Source organism: Abramis brama (genome assembly GCF_963993115.1).
Source record: "Abramis brama genome assembly, chromosome: 15".
NCBI classification, from domain to species: domain Eukaryota; kingdom Metazoa; phylum Chordata; class Actinopteri; order Cypriniformes; family Leuciscidae; genus Abramis; species Abramis brama.
In genome coordinates this window covers 18,464,261-18,481,794 of record NC_139977.1, presented here as the reverse complement: position 1 = coordinate 18,481,794, position 17,534 = coordinate 18,464,261, and the positions used below count along the sequence as shown (strand labels likewise).

The following is a 17,534-nucleotide window of genomic DNA, read 5'->3' as shown; positions in this document are numbered from 1 at the left end:
TTTTTGTTAACCTTTAAATTTGCTATATTTAAAATGTATTTGATGCAATTGTATTATTTTTCTAAACGTCTTTCTTTAAATGTAACACCAAGTCCTGAATTCACAACATGAAAAATAAGCAGATTAGAATTTCACTTTTAATTTTTATCAAAGAACCTACTAAAGCATCAAGGCACATTATGGGAACGCCAATCCCCCAAGGATGGCATTAACAAAAATAAAAATATGACATTATAACAAAATATTACAGATACACACAACAGTAAAACAAAGGTCATTATGTAAATAAAACTGCAAAAAAATAATAATAATTGTCACACACACACACAGACACACACAGACATAGACACAGACACACACACACACACACACACACAAACACATTTAAAATTAAAATGACATTCAAGAAGGACATTAACTGTCTAGAATAAATGAATACTCTAAAATTGTTTCCTATTACTTAGCCATAAAATACATTTGTGCACAGATCTGATTATGAAGACTGTTTGGTATGAAAAGAGATTATAAAGCTACAATGTAATGTAGCACAATGTACAATTACATTACAAAAATCCCTGAGAAGCACTCAAGTTTTAATGACTTAGCAAGGCAGCAAGAATACTTTTCCTCCACAGAAAGAGAAACACAGTTCATTTGAGCTAAAAAACAGCATAGTCCATATAGACAAAACTCTTTTAAGAGTGTAAACACATACAGAAACACAAAGATAGATTAAGAAACTATGAGAGCTCCTTATTATGAAAAAACAAAACAGATCTTCATCAAAGAAAACTTTCTTGTGGACATCATGTGGGCTGACTATAAGAATCTTTATGGCTCCGGAAACATGACTTGACGAATATGAATGCCTTAATTTTTCCTCAACAACTTTCAATACAGGTTGTTAGGCTTTAGTCCATTTCTTGTCACCGTTGTGACACTAAACCCCCGTCATCTGCTTGATCCAGCTGCGGTATTCTGTGACCCGTGTGTAGACACCAGGCCTGTTCTTGCGACCGCAGCCATCTCCCCAACTCACCACTCCAGCGAGGAACATGCGCCCATTGCTCTCAGTGGAAGTCATTGGCCCACCTGAGTCACCCTGGCAGGGGAGAGAGAAATATTTTGTACAATATTGAGAAACAAGTTTATGACATGTATCTGAATGTGAAAAACAACAATCAAAGACTTTCATTTTACCTGACAGGCATCTACACCTCCACTCAATACACCAGCACAGATCATGCGTGGTGTTGTCCCATCATCCATCAGCTTGCTGCACACAGTGCTGTTAATAATGCGCACCTCTGCCTTCTGCAACACTGATGCAACATCATCTAGAGCAGGGAGAAGACACTTTCTTAGCTTACTAACTCTTATTACATCATAATTTGTACTCAATGACATTCAGTATGTAAGTACGTTCTCTCATTATGTGGTTTGGACAAATATAGCAACACTACCAGTTTTACCAGTTTTGTTTTAGAGTTTAGACACACTTGACTAAATCTGTGTTATGTGCAAAAACAACAGACTACAGATTTTGGTTCAAATGCACTTCTAAGATTCAGCCATGATTCACTTATTTGCTCTGTAAAATAAAACCATTTTATATGTTGATTTATCTATTGTTATATTCAGACTACTGAAATGATTGGATTTTAATTTCCTAAAAAAGTGTACGATTCTTTTTTTGTTTGTTGCCAAATTACAATGAATTTTTTCATAGAACATCAATGATTTTTTTTTAAATGCTTGAAATTAATTCTGTAGTATAAAGTATTAAGTATAAATTTGTGTCTATATCTTTTTTCTTTTTTTTTTTTTGTAGTATAAAAATACTGTGAGGAATCTAAAATAAGATTGCAATACTTCCACACATCCATTTGTGTCGTTCCATAATTCTTTAGTTTTAAAATGACATTCAAAAAGTTAATTTTAGAATAAAGCAGGACAGAATCAAGCATGACATTACTGTAAATGTCCTGGAAAAATGAATACTTTAAAACTGTTTCCGGTCACACTTTAGAATAGTGGTTCGTCATAAATAGATAACTAAGTGCAAAGTAATGCAGGACAAATGAGTGGTACTACATTAACACATCAACTATTACTATTAACCAATATGGAAACAAATATGGAAGATTAACTAATCAGTAAGTAATAGCAAATTTAGGACTGAGAAAGTTTTAGATAATAATTACTGAAGGAGTTTAGCCTCATTAAGAACCATTAACTATGACAGATTATAAAGAATTACCAATTAATTACCAATCACAACATTAACATCTGAGTCCTTCAACTGTGATGCATCAATAATAACTCAAGTCAAGTGTTACCTAGTCACTCTGCAGGAACTACTAGTGATAACATGTTAATAATAGTCAAGATCACAAGTAGTTGTACAAGTAGCTACAATGTAATACAAATAACTATTAGACTAATAGTTTTCCATATTTCTGATGCCCTATTATTATAAAATTTGGCAAATATTAATAATAAACAACAGTCTAAACTTTTGGTTATGAACACTACCGTTTAAACGTTTGGTGTCAGTAAGATTTTTTTTATTTCAATCAATACTTTTATTGTTCAAGGAAGCATTAAACTAATCAAAAGTGTTTGTTACAAAGGTTTCAATTCAAAATAAATACTGTTCTTTTTAAACTTTCTATTCATAAAAGAATCCTGAAAAAATCACTGTATCACAGTATCCACAAAAATATGAAATATTACTGTTTGTTTGTTGAGCATCAAATCAGCATAAAATAATTTCTGAAGGATCATGTGACACTGAAGACTAGAGTAATGATGCTGAAAATCAAGCTTTGCCTTCACAGAAATATATATAAATAGAAAACTGTTATTTTAAATTGTAATAATATTTCACAGTATATTACTGTATATTTGATCAAATAAATGCAGCCTTTGTGAGCATAAGAGACTTTGGATTAATAAAATATTATGGATTATATGTTGTTACACGACTTACCAACTTCCTCTCTCATCTTGCCCCAGCCAGTGATCCATACAGATTTGCCTGCTGGGAAGTCATGTGTGGCTTCAGGTAAGCAGACAGGCCAGATGTTCTGGCTTAGAGTCACAGGGCTGTCCAACTCCATTAGAGCGATGTCATTGTCGTAGCTCATGGGATCGTACTGAGGGTGAGAAATTATGCGCTTCACACTTTTTAGGGTTGCCTTATTAGTCTCACCCTGGTTAATTAGGCCTAGATAGACTTCCCACTGGTCAGGCTGAGAATACCTAGCAAAAGAACAAACAATCAGTCAGGATCAGTGCAGGAGAAATGGAGAGGACCAAACAAGATGAGAACTCACTTGAACTTTTCAGTGTCCTGCACGCAGTGAGCAGCAGTGACAAGCCAGCGGTTACTGATAACAGACGCCCCGCACACATGACCTTGTCTCTTCATGTGGAGGCTGACCTGCCAGGGCCATTCTCCCTCATTCGAGTCCTTTCCACCCACAATACGACTGGACTTGTAGGGCTTAGTCCCGCATCCTACAGTGAATCAGCAAATTTAACAAATATAAATACACATGATATTAATGGCATGTTTTTTTGCTGTTGTAGGGAGAACTACAAATATTAAGAACTATTAACATTGTTACTATTATCATTCAAAACTATTATCTATCATAAATGTACCATCGCATGAAAAATGGTGGAGATGGTTTTAAACATACAGTATCAGAAATACAAAACAGAGGCCTTAACCTTCCAACAATTAAAATGGTCAATTTTGACATACTGTAATCTTTTGAATTGATATTCAATTCATTTTAAACAAAATGTAGAAGAAAATGGAGTTGAAAACTGTTGTGCTGCTTCATACAGTATTTTTGTGGAAACCGTGATACTTTTTTTCAGGATTCTTTGATGAACAGATAGAAATCTTTTGTAACATTATAAAAGTCTTCAATGTCACTTTTGTGAACAACAAATCCCTCATGATTTCTCAGAGGAAAAAGAAGGAATAATTTTGAACTTACTACACTCTGCTTCATCCGAACCATCCGCACAGTCAGTTTCTCCATCACACATAGGGTTCAGCTTGCTAATGCATTGGTTATTCTTGCACTTATAAGAGTGATCAGAGCAGCGAATAGCTATGGCTAGATATAAAAGAGAAGTAATTAAATCCAATAGTGTGACTGCTTATGTTGACAGCAGGTATAGTCAACCTCCAAGATAAATTGTGCTGCTGATAAGAAATTAATTGTGAAATCATACGTAAGCAATAGAGGTATACATACATAATAATATCATTAATTATGCACCTTTTAATATAGAAATAAACTGAGGTCAAATTGAGGCCAAAAATATAAAAGATGACAGGGCAAGTGTGCCACAAACATCCTGAAAACTGAAGCCAAAGCATTTTGATCGCCCCCTAGTGGCTGGCTGCAGTATAGGTCATAAACCCCGCCCTCTCCATGTAATCGAATGGGAAAAAAAATCCAATTACATTAAAAAAATTCCCAAAGATGGTTTCTGTCATTTTAAGTAGTTCTTATCACGCTGAGGTATGCTCAAGTGTTCGCTTTACAAAAAAAATTGGTTTTAGTTTAGTCTAACGTCATGATTGACAGCTGTGTGTCTGTGATTGAGTCTGCGGGAGCGGGATTATGGGCGGGACCTTGATACCTCTGTACTGCGCAGACTCAGGCTCCGAATGACGTAATCAGCGCAACATGTCAACGACTATTTCTTCAACAACAGTGGCTTCATTTTTCTACAGTGCAAGGAAGTGGAGACACGTCATCTTTCTTTTTTACAGTCTATGCGACAACAGGCAAAGAAATTGCCATTATTGAATGAAAGTTCTTACATTTCGCACACTGAGATTCATCTGAACCATCTCCACAGTCGTTGTAGCCATTACACTGCTTCTGCGTTGAAATGCAGCGGCCATTTCGACATTTGAACTCTTGAGCTTTACAATTCCCTGCAGACAAAATCGAAAAAACAACCTGAAATCATCTCCATTAATCTTGCTCTGTAGTTCATGACTGAGAGCTGGTTTCATCCTTACCACAGTCTGCCTCATCAGTGCCATCTCCACAATCATTCACCCCATCACAGAGCCAGAAACTGGGCTTGCAGAAGCCGTTCTTGCATTTGATTTGAGTCACATTACAGACTGCATGCATGGGTAAAGAAAGTAATGTAAAATCCAAAATGACACATTATTATAGTATTTCAAGAGCTTCTCTTTGTGAAAACAACTATAGAAAGACTGAGTACAAGTGGAATAAACTTACTGCAGCCCCTCTCATCACTCATATCTCCACAGTCATTGTAGCCATCACACTCTAGGTTAGTAGACACACACAGATCACTGTCACACTGGAACCTCCCAGGACAGGCTGTGGAAAGGTGATTGAGATATTTTTGTCATGATGGACTGGCTTAGAACATTGTGCTTTAAAATCAGCAGAAAACAATATGATTCTACTCACGATTAGTGGGTTCAAAGGCCTCAAACACTGCAGAAAAGCCCTCGCTCACGTAGGACAGGTCAGACTTAAATTTGACTGTTACTTGGTTTGATTTGATAGTGTACACTGTTTTAGGTGGCTTCTCTCCACATATTCTTATAAAATAAAGGAAAATAATAGAGTGTGCATTAACATTTAAAAGTTTGGGGTCGGTAAGATTTGTTATTATTTTTGAAAGAAGGCTCTTATTATACCCACCAAGGCTTCATTTATTTGATCAAAAATACAGTAAAAATGTAATGTTGTGGAGTATCATTACAATTTAAAACTATAGTTCTATTTAAATATATTTTAAAATGTAATTCATTCCTGTGACGACAACGCTGAATTTTCAGCATCATTACTCTAGTCTTCAGTGTCACATGATCCTTCAGAAATCATTCTAATATGCTGATTTGCAGCTCAAGAAACATTTCTTATTATTAATGTTGAAAACAGTTGTGCTGCTTAGTAAATTTATGAAAAGCATGATACATTTTTTCAGAATTATTTTATGAATAAAAAAGTTCAAAAGAACCGCATTCATCTGAAATAGAAATCTTCTGTTACATTATAAATGTCCTTACTGTCACTTTTGATCAATTTAATGTATCCCTGCTGAATGAAAGTATTAATTTATTTAAAAAGAAATTGTACTGAGCCCAAACCTTTGAGTAGTAGTGCATAAATTATCTACTTCTATATATTTAAAAGTTAGTAACATCTAATCAGGTAAATGATGATTATTTTGAAGCAACAGATCTGTGTAAATAATGCCTTTACAATGAAGAGACTTTTGTCTTACCTGTAATTTAACTCCAAGTAGTCTGTGGGACAGTTCATGGTGTCCTTTTCAGAGCTATGTATAGAAAACTTGTCAAACTTAATCTTGATATGCTTTCCTGGTGGAACCTGTGAGACAGAAGAACATTTAAGAACTTACAATATTGTGAGGAACTAATGTAAGAAACAGACCAATGATGAAACAAATCTATTTTACCTCAATGTTCCAGACACACTCAATCTGAGGTGGGTAATGGGAGGGATAGCCAGGTGATGTGAAGGTACCCCGAAGCCCTGTTAGTCTCCCTCCGCAGTCTAAAGAATGTGACAATTTACTTCACACAAATATTGGCCTTAGATTTGCTTGATTTAACACACAAGCACATGATCCGGAATTAAAGGGATAGTTCACCCACAAATTAAAATTCTATCATTTACTCACCATAATGTCGTTCCAAACCTGTATGACTTTCTTTCTTCCGTGGAACACAAAAGAAGAGATTGTGTGTGTGTTTTTTTTCACACAGAAGCAAGTCATTATCACGAATCAAGCCTCTGTGGTTCCTCCTACTCGCCACCAGAGGGCTCCCTCTCCCAAATATTGACACTATCCATTTAAACTCCATTTCCCATGATCCCATGCCTGGTACTGATTATCTGCACATCTGCCGCTCATTATTTGGACTATTTATTCAGTCTCTCCATCAATGCGATGTCTTGTTCTGCCCTGGCTGACATTTCTGAGCGTTTTCCCTGTTTCCATTGTTTCCTCGTTATTGACCCTGGACTGTTTTCACCGTATCGATCCTTTGCCTATTGCCTTTGTGACTCTGCTTTGTTTGCCTGGATACTCGCTACTTTGTTTGCTGCCTGCCCTGAAACTCTGCCTGCCTTTTGACTACGTTTGTGTTCAGCCTTGGATATCTCATTTGCTGGTGTTTGACCCCTGCCTGTTTGTTCTACATTTACTGCTGATAATAAATATAATGCACATGGATCTCAATGCCGCTGGCTCTTCATTACAGAAGACTTTGCCAAACACAGATCCAGCAGTGATCCTTCAGTTATCCACAGAGGTCTCCACTCAAGCTAACGTCCTTGTTACACATCAACAACAACTAGAGCGTCTAACATCCTTGACTGAACAACTAGTAACGACGCTACAACAACTCAACTTACCCACACCAAATCCCAACCCACCTGCAGTGAGCCCAGCAGCCAATATGTCTGCATCCAGTACAGCCACTGCGAGTCCTCATCTCATGTTCCCGGAGAAATTCGATGGGTCACCCACCAAGTGTAAGGGATTTCTTCAATGTTCCTTGTTCGTCGAACAACAGCCCACGTTATACCCCAATGACTCCAGTCGTATAGCCTTTGAGTGTACGTTATTAACTGGTCGAGTTCTGGAGTGGGCAACTGCAGTATGAACCGATGGTCAGTCCCCATTTTCTTCATTTTCTTGCTTCCTACAATGATTTTGTGAAGTATTTGATCATCCAGAGGAGGAAAGCTCTTAAATCTCCAACAAGGAAGAAACACAGCTGCTGAGTTTGCACTCGCTTTTCGCACGTTGGCAGCACAAATTGACTGGGTTGAAACCACTTTGAAGTTGCTGTTTGAATCTTGGTCTGAATCTGGAGCTCCAATCTGAACTTGCATGTCGCGATGAAGGAGCAACTTTGGACCAATTCATTAAGCTGGCCATCCGTGTTGACAATTTGATTCGATCACGCAGACCCACTAGAAATCTGGCTTATCACACCACCACATCTCCTGACGCACACGATTCTGAACCCATGCAAATCGGACTAACCCGTATCACTTCAGAGGAGAGAGAGCAACGCATTCAACAGAATCTTTGTCTGTATTGTGGTCAACCAGGACATCTAAAGGCATCCTGCCCCAAACGACCCCCTCTTTGCAACACTTCTGCTGTAAGTCCTTCAAGCTCTATCTTTTGCTCTTTATCATGTATAGAATTCTCAGTGATTTTAATGTTCTCTGGCAAATCCGTGATAACCACGGCCATGACTGATTCAGGAGCAGCGGGTCATTTTATTGACAGTGACTTTGCCCAGTCTAATCTTATTCCATTAATACCCTGTGAATCTTTGTTGGCAGTGGCGGCGCTAGATGGACGACCCATGGGTGCAGGTCATGTCCATTACACCACCGGATATGTTATGCTGCAAACAGGATCCGTACACACTGAAACCATTCAGTTTTTCCTTATCCAGTCACCTAAACACCCCATATTCTTGGACTTCCCTGGCTACAAGCACACAATCCACAAATTTCCTGGATTGATAGACAAATTACCCATTGGTCTGACAACTGTCAACAAAATTGTCTACAATCTGCTACTTCCATGCCTGTTTAAGCCGCTACTGTACTTCTGGAACCCAATTCTGCTCCAAATCTTCCACCAGAATATATCGATCTTTCAGCAAGATCAAGGCATCTCAACTTCCACCTCATCGTTCCAGTGATTGTAGTATCGAACTCATTCTAGATTCTACACACCCTTAAGCCCAATTTATACTTCTGCGTCGAACTTACGCCGTAGCTACGTCGTAGGCTGTGTGTAGCGCGCGTACCCTTCGGCGTACCCTGATGTGCACCTCTCCAAAAATGTAACAACGCCTCAACTCTACGCGGACGCAAGCGCTGTGATTGGTCTGCTAGGTCCGCTCCCTCGGGTTTCACATGCTCCCTCTGCGCGCGTCAACGCGGACAACGACGCAGAAGTATAAATGAAAACCAACGCGTTGCCTACAGCGTAGAGGCTCCGGCGTAGGTCCGACGCAGAAGTATAAATCAGCCTTAAAGGCCACATCTTCCCTCTATCACAACCTGAATCAGAAACCATGAGGACATACATCGAAGAGGAATTGGCAACGGGATTTATTCGACCGTCCACTTCTCCAGCCTCAGCCGGCTTCTTCTTTGTCAGTAAGAAGGATGGAGGGCTTCGCCCATGCATCTACTACAGAGGGCTAAACGACATCACTGTCAAAGATCGCTACCCTTTACCTCTAGTCCCAGCAGCCCTCGAACAACTTCGCACAGCTAAATATTTCACAAAACTTGATCTCCGAAACGCCTACAATCTCATTCGAATTCAAGAGGGGGACGAATGGAAGACGGCTTTCTCTACTGCTACAGGGCACTATGAATATTTGGTTATGCCTTTCGGGCTGGCCAATAGTCCCTCTGTGTTCCAGGCATTCATTAATGATACCTTGCTAAACACATGCTAAACAGATGGGTCATCGTATGCATTGATGACATTCTCATCTACTCAGACTCCCTCGAGGATCACGTCAAACACGTTCGCATGGTCCTACAACGCTTAATATCTCATCAATTATATGCCAAGGCAGAGAAATGTGAGTTTCACCAAACTTCCGTGTCATTTCTTGGTTGCGAAATCAGCCCAGAGGGAGTTGCCATGAATGACAAGAAGGTGCAGGCAGTGTTGAAATGGCCACAACCCAACACGATCAAGGAGCTGCAACGATTTCTGGGGTTTGCTAACTTTTACAGACGCTTTATTAGAGGCTTCAGTACAATCGCAGGTCCTTTGACATCCATGACCAAGAAAGGAGGACAAAGACTACTCTGGTCACCAGCAGCTTTTCATGACCTGAAAAAACGTTTTACCAGTGCTCCTATATTGCACCATCCTGATCCCGAGTACGAGTTCATCATAGAGGTGGATGCATCCAACACTGGCATCGGTGCTGTTCTCTCTCAACGTCAGGGCACCCCTCCCAAAATGTTCCCTTGTGCTTATTTCTCACGCAAGCTCACCACAACAGAACAGAACTATGATGTCGGGAACCGTGAACTTTTAGCCATGCAGGCAGCCTTTGAAGAATAGCGACATTGGTTGGAGGGGGCCAAACATCCTTTCCTGGTACTAACTGACCACAGAAATCTGGAATATCTATGATCCGCGAAAAGACTCAACCCAAGGCAAGCGAGGTGGGCGTTATTCTTCACACGGTTTAATTTCACAATCGCCTACCAACCTGGATCAAAGAATATAAAGGCAGACACTCTCTCTCTGCAACATGAATCCTCTCATCAATCACCATCCGGCAAATCCATCATCGCTCCCACCCTCATTCTTGCTCCAGTTCAATGGGATATCATGACAGAGTTAACAGAGGCTCAAAAATCAGATCCACCTCCACCAAACTGCCCACCCGACAGAACATATGTACCACCATCCTTCCGCAAAAGAATCACCCAATACGTCCATTCATCGCCCAGTTCTGGCCACCCTAGTATCACCGCCACTCTTCAACTACTCACAAACCTCTTTTGGTGGCTTTCCATACAGAAAGACACCATCTCCTTCATTCAGAACAGTCCGACATGCAGTATCTCCAAATCCTCCAAGCAACTACCAGCCGGTCTACTACGACCATTACCCATCCCTCAACGTCCTTGGTCTCACATTGCCATAGACTTTGTCACCGATCTCCCTAACTCCTGTCACGAATCAAGCCTCTGTGGTTCCTCCTACTTGCCACCAGAGGGCTCCCTCTCCCAAATATTGACATTATCCTTTTAAACTCCATTTTCCATAATCCCATGCCTGGTACTGATTATCTGCACATCTGCCGCTCATTATTTGGACTATTTATTCAGTCTCTCTCCACTCCATCAATGCGATGTCTTGTTCTGCCCTGGCTGACATTTCTGAGCGTTTTCCCTGTTTCCATTGTTTCCTCGTTATTGACCCTGGACTGTTTTCACCGTATCGATCCTTTGCCTATTGCCTTTGTGACTCTGCTTTGTTTGCCTGGATACTCGCTACTTTGTTTGCTGCCTGCCCTGAAACTCTGCCTGCCTTTTGACTACGTTTGTGTTCAGCCTTGGATATCTCATTTGCTGGTGTTTGACCCCTGCCTCTTTGTTCTATGTTTACTGCTGATAATAAATATACTGCACATGGATCTCAATGCCGCTGCCTCTTAATTATTTTTGGAATGGCATGAGGGTGAGTAAACAATGACAATTTAAATTTGTGGGTCACCTATTCCTTTAACATTTTCCAAAACACCTGGCTTTGGCAGGTCACTTGCAAGCAGGGGAGCATTAACGCACAATAATGACTGGACAACTTTCTGTAAAGTCATACAGGCCAAGAGAGCTGCTCTGCGCTGAACGCGAGTTCAGTAACTTTCGCGGTGCTGCTTTAGTCTCAATTTTAATTTCAGGAGGTTTTAAATCTGGGGATGGAAAAACAGGAATCCCAATATTGCTTAAACGTGATAATTAAACATTAAAATGCTATGATTAATTAAACGAGAGCACTGCATGTTGCAAGTAAAAAACTTAGTTTTTTTCTGTTATGCGTTCTACGTGTTCACGCTTTAGTTTTAGAGCAGTTTGCAATTATCAAATAGCCCACATTTATCGAAGTGTATATTTACACCAAATAACTTCAACACTCTTTGTTTACACTAAGCGCAATAGGCCGCCTTGTCGTTAGAGACCATTAACTTCACCCACAGAAGTCTGGTTGGGCCAGACAAAATAATGCATTGTTAATGGTGTTAATAGTGTGGGGATAAGGCGCGTATTACACAATTTTTGATGCAAGTCGACCCGAGTTCGAATTTGCACACACACCTATTTTTGACCCATATTTTTAGGGAGCACAGTGTTGTAAATGTTAGATGTGTATTGACAAGATACATTTTTATCGGCCAACCCTAATGCTTATCTTAAGGTACCCCTGCTTGCAAGTGTCCAGTTATTTTATAAAGAACTGCAATGCAACATGGTTTATATTAATATTCAAATGTTTGTCTGACCCTCGCAAATACAAAAGTAATTTCAGTTAATTTAGTTGTAACCTTTGAACAATAGTGTATGTATTAATGTTCCTCACAAACCACCAAAATTAATATATTAGGAACAAAATCAAAATGTGTGTTTACATTTTTGCAAATTTATATCCAGTAAATTTGCCATTGGCAAATGTGTCAAAAAGGGAATTCTGGACCCTACACAGGAGTTTATATATCATTAAACTCTACCTTGAATTTTGGCTGGAATCTGAGAGTAAAATGCCCTGAAACCTGGGAAGTTTTTCTCTTCATTTGTAACCAGTGTAACCAGCATGACATTCCCAGAGGAGATGAAAATGAACTTCTCATTTGGTAAGCGATATCCACATTTCCTGCATGAACACTGTTGTTAGATTCCACATATCACAAAGACAATGAAAACAAACAGGCATGTGCAATGTGACACTGCTCACACATGCGGTACTGTGTCATGGAGAGGATGACTGAGAGCGTATGAACACTTACTCCGTTATGACTTGCTTCTCTGATGGTGCTAATGAGTCATACACTTTGATGAAATCATTACGACAGTCTTTCTCCAGGTCTAGGACGTCAAACTCTAGTCTGATCCTGTGCTCTGGGTCGGCCCGAATCTGCCACTCGCTGTAAAGGTTGGGAGAGTAGGAGGAATCAGGAAACCCCGGTGACCGGATAATGTCTGTCTGGTTCTCATGGGCATGATGAGACCTCTTAATGGATTCTGAAAGACAGGACAAGTTCAATACTGAGATATGAACATACAAATAGATAAATGTAAGGAGCATATCTTTTACTCACGTTTGAGGTTTTTGCCAGCTAACCGAGCATCCACAGCTGTAATACATACCAAAATATATATGAATTTTGACTGTAAACAATTAAGACTGAATAGTGCTACCTAAAATGAGACCCAAATTTCTTTGAAGTTTCTGGTTAGATTGCAAGAGGTGACAGACTGAAACTATGCGGGTAATATGAAACCCTCTTCCAGTAGATTTACCTCCTGATGTCATGCCATTAATGGTGAGGCTATTGTCAATCCTGCGACCAAAACCACTCCGGCTTTTCCGTACATTTTCCACCCCATCCATGGATGCGATGGCCTCGTCCACAGCAGATAATTTGGACTCCCGCACATTAAACTCAGACAGGTAATATGCGATGATACCGTTATTACTGCCCTCACTATAGGGGAAGAAAATTTTATGAAACTTACAAATCAATGCAAATAAACATGAATGAGATTCATAGTATGAAATGAGTCCGGCATATTCTGTGATGCCCTAATACATTTATAGCTTTGTTTCAAAAGAGATTTTGGGATGAACTATTCAAGGTTAGCTGACAAATAACTTGTTCATTTACTTGTCCATTGTCAATTAGCTTGACTTGATTTTGAATATAAGGGGTGCTGTGATTGGTCACACTTAAATAGTCCTGCAGTGTGACAAACTCATTTTAAAGGCCAATTCACACCGCACAGACAAACACGTTTGTGGGTTTTGTTGGATCAGTGGTACCCTTGTCAGCGTCTGTTGGCGTTGGACAGGGTTTGTTTTCACCCGATTGAACATTTTGAATCAGCGTTTGTCGGTGTCTGTTGGGGCAGTGTGAATATGACAGTTATTTTTCAAAAAGTTCTAAATCCAATGGCAGACTTGTTTGTTGGTGTTTGTCTGTGCTGTGTGAGTTGGCCTTTAAAGAACAAATATTCCATGCTGTCTGTCAGTTAATATAAGGTCATCTATATATATAATAACTATAGAAAAATGAAAAGAGTGAACTTTCTGATTGACCTTTCATGTCAACTAACCATCATTTTCTCTCATGAGTGTTAGAATTATTTAATTACCTGAAACCTTGCACACTGGATGCGACATGGTACCTGGACAGCAAGGGCACTTGACCGTATATTGTTGTGAGCTGAAAAACAAGGTAGAATTATGCAAAGTATTAAGATTATGAACTGAATATACCACTTAGAAATAGCCATTAATGAAGAAGACAAATAAAAACATGAAAAAAAAAACTTTCAAAGAAACATGACCACCTCACCTGCTTTGAGACCTTTGAAGCCAGTTCTTTATATTCAGTGCTGTTAGAGTTTTCATAAGCATCTGAGAACGTCTGACTGGAGATGGTCAAAGAACCACTAAACAACTTCTTCACCTTTCCAATTGGCCTGACTATAACAATAAACATGCTGGTTATTGTTATTGTTTTATCAAAATCATTCAGATTTGCTGTTTATGGTGATAATAGCAGTGTGTTAGTTTACAGGTTAAATAACTCACAATGGAAATGCCACACTAGCACTCCAGTTACTAATGCAATGATGGCTAATGCTGTGGGTACACCTATTGCCAGAATCACCCTGGCCCTGCGCGATATCCTCTTCTTCTGTAACTTCTTTGCATCCGATGCAGGAAGAAACTGCTCTGTCTGGTCCAAGCTACTGTCCTACAGAGAAATGTAAAATACGCTTGTGCTTTTTGAGTTGGTTACATCATGTGACTGTTATGTATAGAATGAGTTAGCCTACTCTCTGTAACACTGAGGACACACTGTACTGTACATGACTAAAATGCAATTTTGAACCACCCATGTGAAAACAGGCTATTCCTCTTAAGCAGTCCAATCTCACTGTATGAGTAGGACATGGAATAATGTGGTAGCAACTGTTTTCTAAATCCTGAACCAACACCTTTCTCATCAGCGTCAACAATCCACCCCAGTCAAGTATGTGTTGGCACGAGTGTGTGAGTCACGTGACTGAAGTGAATGGTTTTCTTAATTGAGGAAAAACAGGTTATTTTGATGGCAGTCTTTTGGTTAGAGATCTTTAAATACATATTTACAGTATATACTTATTTTTTAAATATTGGTGGAGGATACTGAAGAATTTTTTTTTTAAGTTCAAGCACAATGTAAACTTGAGACTGAAACTGCAATGACAATTTAACCATTGGTTTTAAGCTATATAAAACAGTGAAGCAAATCATATTAGACAGGCATACACATTTAATATATAATACAATTACAGCTATAATAGTTATAGTATATGTATAGCCTATAGTTATGATATACAAACTAAAATTGCCTATATCTTAATATAACTACCGAACAAATGAGGCTGTTAATTATGTAAATTCCAAACACAAACAGCACTGTACAAAGAGTCCCAGCAGTAGTTTCAGGGTAGCCTAATAACGCCTGAAACAACTGACAACATCAAAAAAATAGTAATAAAGATACTCAGTTTAAAACATACCGGAAATTTTTTCCCAGATTTGAGCGGGTCCATGTCATTCGACGTATTTGTCAAATTGGCCGCTGTCAGTCCACTGTGTTGCCGTTCATGTGTCATGTTCACCTATAGCGAAACCCGCTGACATGCGCGCGTAGGTGTCTGCTGGATTAACCAGAAACTCAATCCAGCCCTTTTTTTTGCATGATTTTTTAGAATCGAGACGGTATAACCCTGTTGATTTTATTATTAATGTAGGTTTTGGATATGAAAAACAAACATATTTATTGTAAATCGTAAAGTTACACTTCCCACCCAGTTTCGAGCTGCAGGTGAGTCTCTCGCAACCATCCTGTGCTGTAGGCTACTTCATGTAGACACGAGAACACAGGTGTGACGTGAGAAAACCAGGATATCTATAAATAATGCTTGATAAAATGCTTGGTAAACATGATTAAAAAAAAAATAAAAAAAACATTTGTGTCTTATTTGCTATCAATCTACTAACACATATAATACAAACTCTTTAAAAAAAACTCTCAAACTCTTGGTTTTTTGCCAAGTCACTGAAGGTGTTTAAACTTCAGAAAATGTTAGTAATAAAATAAAGTAAAATTAAAAAATATGCCAGAATGAATGTCAGGGTTGCAAATTTAGCCTGAATTATTATTATTATTTATTTATTTATTTTTACTACTACTACTACTACTACTACTATATTAATATTTTGTCTTATTTCATGCCACAGTTGGTCTCCGATAAATTAAATTATTTGTTTGTTCATCTTTATCTCATAATTATGGGTACTAGGGCTGACAAATGCAGTCAACACAAGAATTTGTTTAAAAAGACAAAAATGGAATGAGATTTTCAAGTTCAATTGATACATTTCAAGTTCAATAGATACGTCTGAAAAGTTAATACCACAGTGACATGGTGATGGTGATGATGATGGACAGACTTTATAAACACATAAGTAAAAAGACACAAGAGAGCAGCAAGAACACCCCAAAGATCATCATTAAAACCTTCTCATTAAAGCTCATTAATTATTAAAATCTTTGCCATTTTAGACCTCAGGCACTTGTCATCATTAAGTGGAAAAACAAGGCTTCTCTTTCGGTCAACAGGAATCCCTTGATAATCAATGTTAGGTAAATTGAGGATAAACTGGAACACAGAACAAGGAACAATTGTATTTTTATTAACTAATGTGAACAAAGATGAATAAATATTGTTACAAGTCGTATTTCTCATTGTTAATGTTGGTTAATGCGTTAATGTTAAATAATGTGATCTTACTGTACACTCTCTAAACCTCATAAGGTACCTTTTATAGGGTTTAATGTTCTATTATTTTGTAATAAACTACTATTATGTTTTAAAAGTAATGACTGTACACTTTTCAACACAGTGAAAGTTTCTTGACTAAATACTGTAGTACATGCAGGTGACCAGGTGTGCTTGTGCTTTTGATAACTATCTTGAAAATATGATTCATTTATAATGTAAATAATAAAAAAAATTATAAGATATATATCAAATTATATAATTCTCATGTGTGTTTATGCTGCATGAGTAAATATGATATTTTTGCAATTTATTACACATGCAGTAACATATCTGATCACATATTCATCTAGGCTATGTGTTATGAAGTGTATTACTAAATATACAATTACATACATTATGATATATTAGTAAAATATATTGTCACATATTTTTAAATATGTGAAAACCGTCAATTCCTTATTATTCAATATATTGTAATATATTAACGCAATATATTATTCTGTATATTTTCAAATATACTGTTAAACCATTTAATATATTGATCATTAATATATAGGGAAATATGTTTTCTTTTCATAATAGGTCTACTGCCCCAGTGACGGATTTTGTAGCTTTTTTTTTCTGAGTATAAAGTCTTACCAAATATATTAAGTAAAACTGAAATCATAAATAGTATATGAAATGTATACAGGTCTATATTTCAACAATGTTCAAACAAAATGTAATACTCAATGTAAGAATCAGGGGAACATGTTCCGTCTCTATCCATCCAGGGTTTCTTGGCCTGAAAAAGGTTGAGGACCCCTGAGCAACAGATTATGGGTAAATGTGTACTAACCACTGGCGACTGGTTGTTTATAC

At 38.1% G+C, this 17,534-nt stretch overlaps 1 protein-coding gene across 1 annotated transcript; it reads right to left on the bottom strand.

Moving 5' to 3' along the window:
• Window positions 1-116: 116 nt before the first annotated feature.
• st14b (ST14 transmembrane serine protease matriptase b) lies at window positions 117-15,759 on the bottom strand. The gene is made up of 19 exons (XM_084138095.1): window positions 15,405-15,759; window positions 14,428-14,593; window positions 14,189-14,319; window positions 13,986-14,056; window positions 13,134-13,318; window positions 12,932-12,967; window positions 12,620-12,854; window positions 12,344-12,486; window positions 6,502-6,599; window positions 6,307-6,413; window positions 5,484-5,617; window positions 5,286-5,390; window positions 5,057-5,164; window positions 4,853-4,969; window positions 4,014-4,136; window positions 3,339-3,522; window positions 2,993-3,264; window positions 1,201-1,337; window positions 117-1,102 (listed from the first exon to the last, which is right to left on the bottom strand). Exons 1-19 carry the CDS (start codon window positions 15,498-15,500, stop codon window positions 941-943), a joined length of 2,610 nt encoding a protein of 869 aa, XP_083994221.1. The 5' UTR covers window positions 15,501-15,759; the 3' UTR covers window positions 117-940.
• Between the last annotated feature and the right edge of the window lie 1,775 nt (window positions 15,760-17,534).

Excerpts from the sequence above, each read along its gene's own strand:
- st14b (XM_084138095.1), bottom strand. The coding sequence starts at position 15,500 with ATGACACATGAACGGCAACACAGTGGACTGACAGCGGCCAATTTGACA. Across the intron at positions 12,855-12,931 it reads AGCTGGCAAAAACCTCAAAC|AATCCATTAAGAGGTCTCAT; the intron begins GTGAGTAAAAGA and ends CCTGTCTTTCAG. Across the intron at positions 5,165-5,285 it reads GAGTGATGAGAGGGGCTGCA|TCTGTAATGTGACTCAAATC; the intron begins GTAAGTTTATTC and ends CCATGCATGCAG.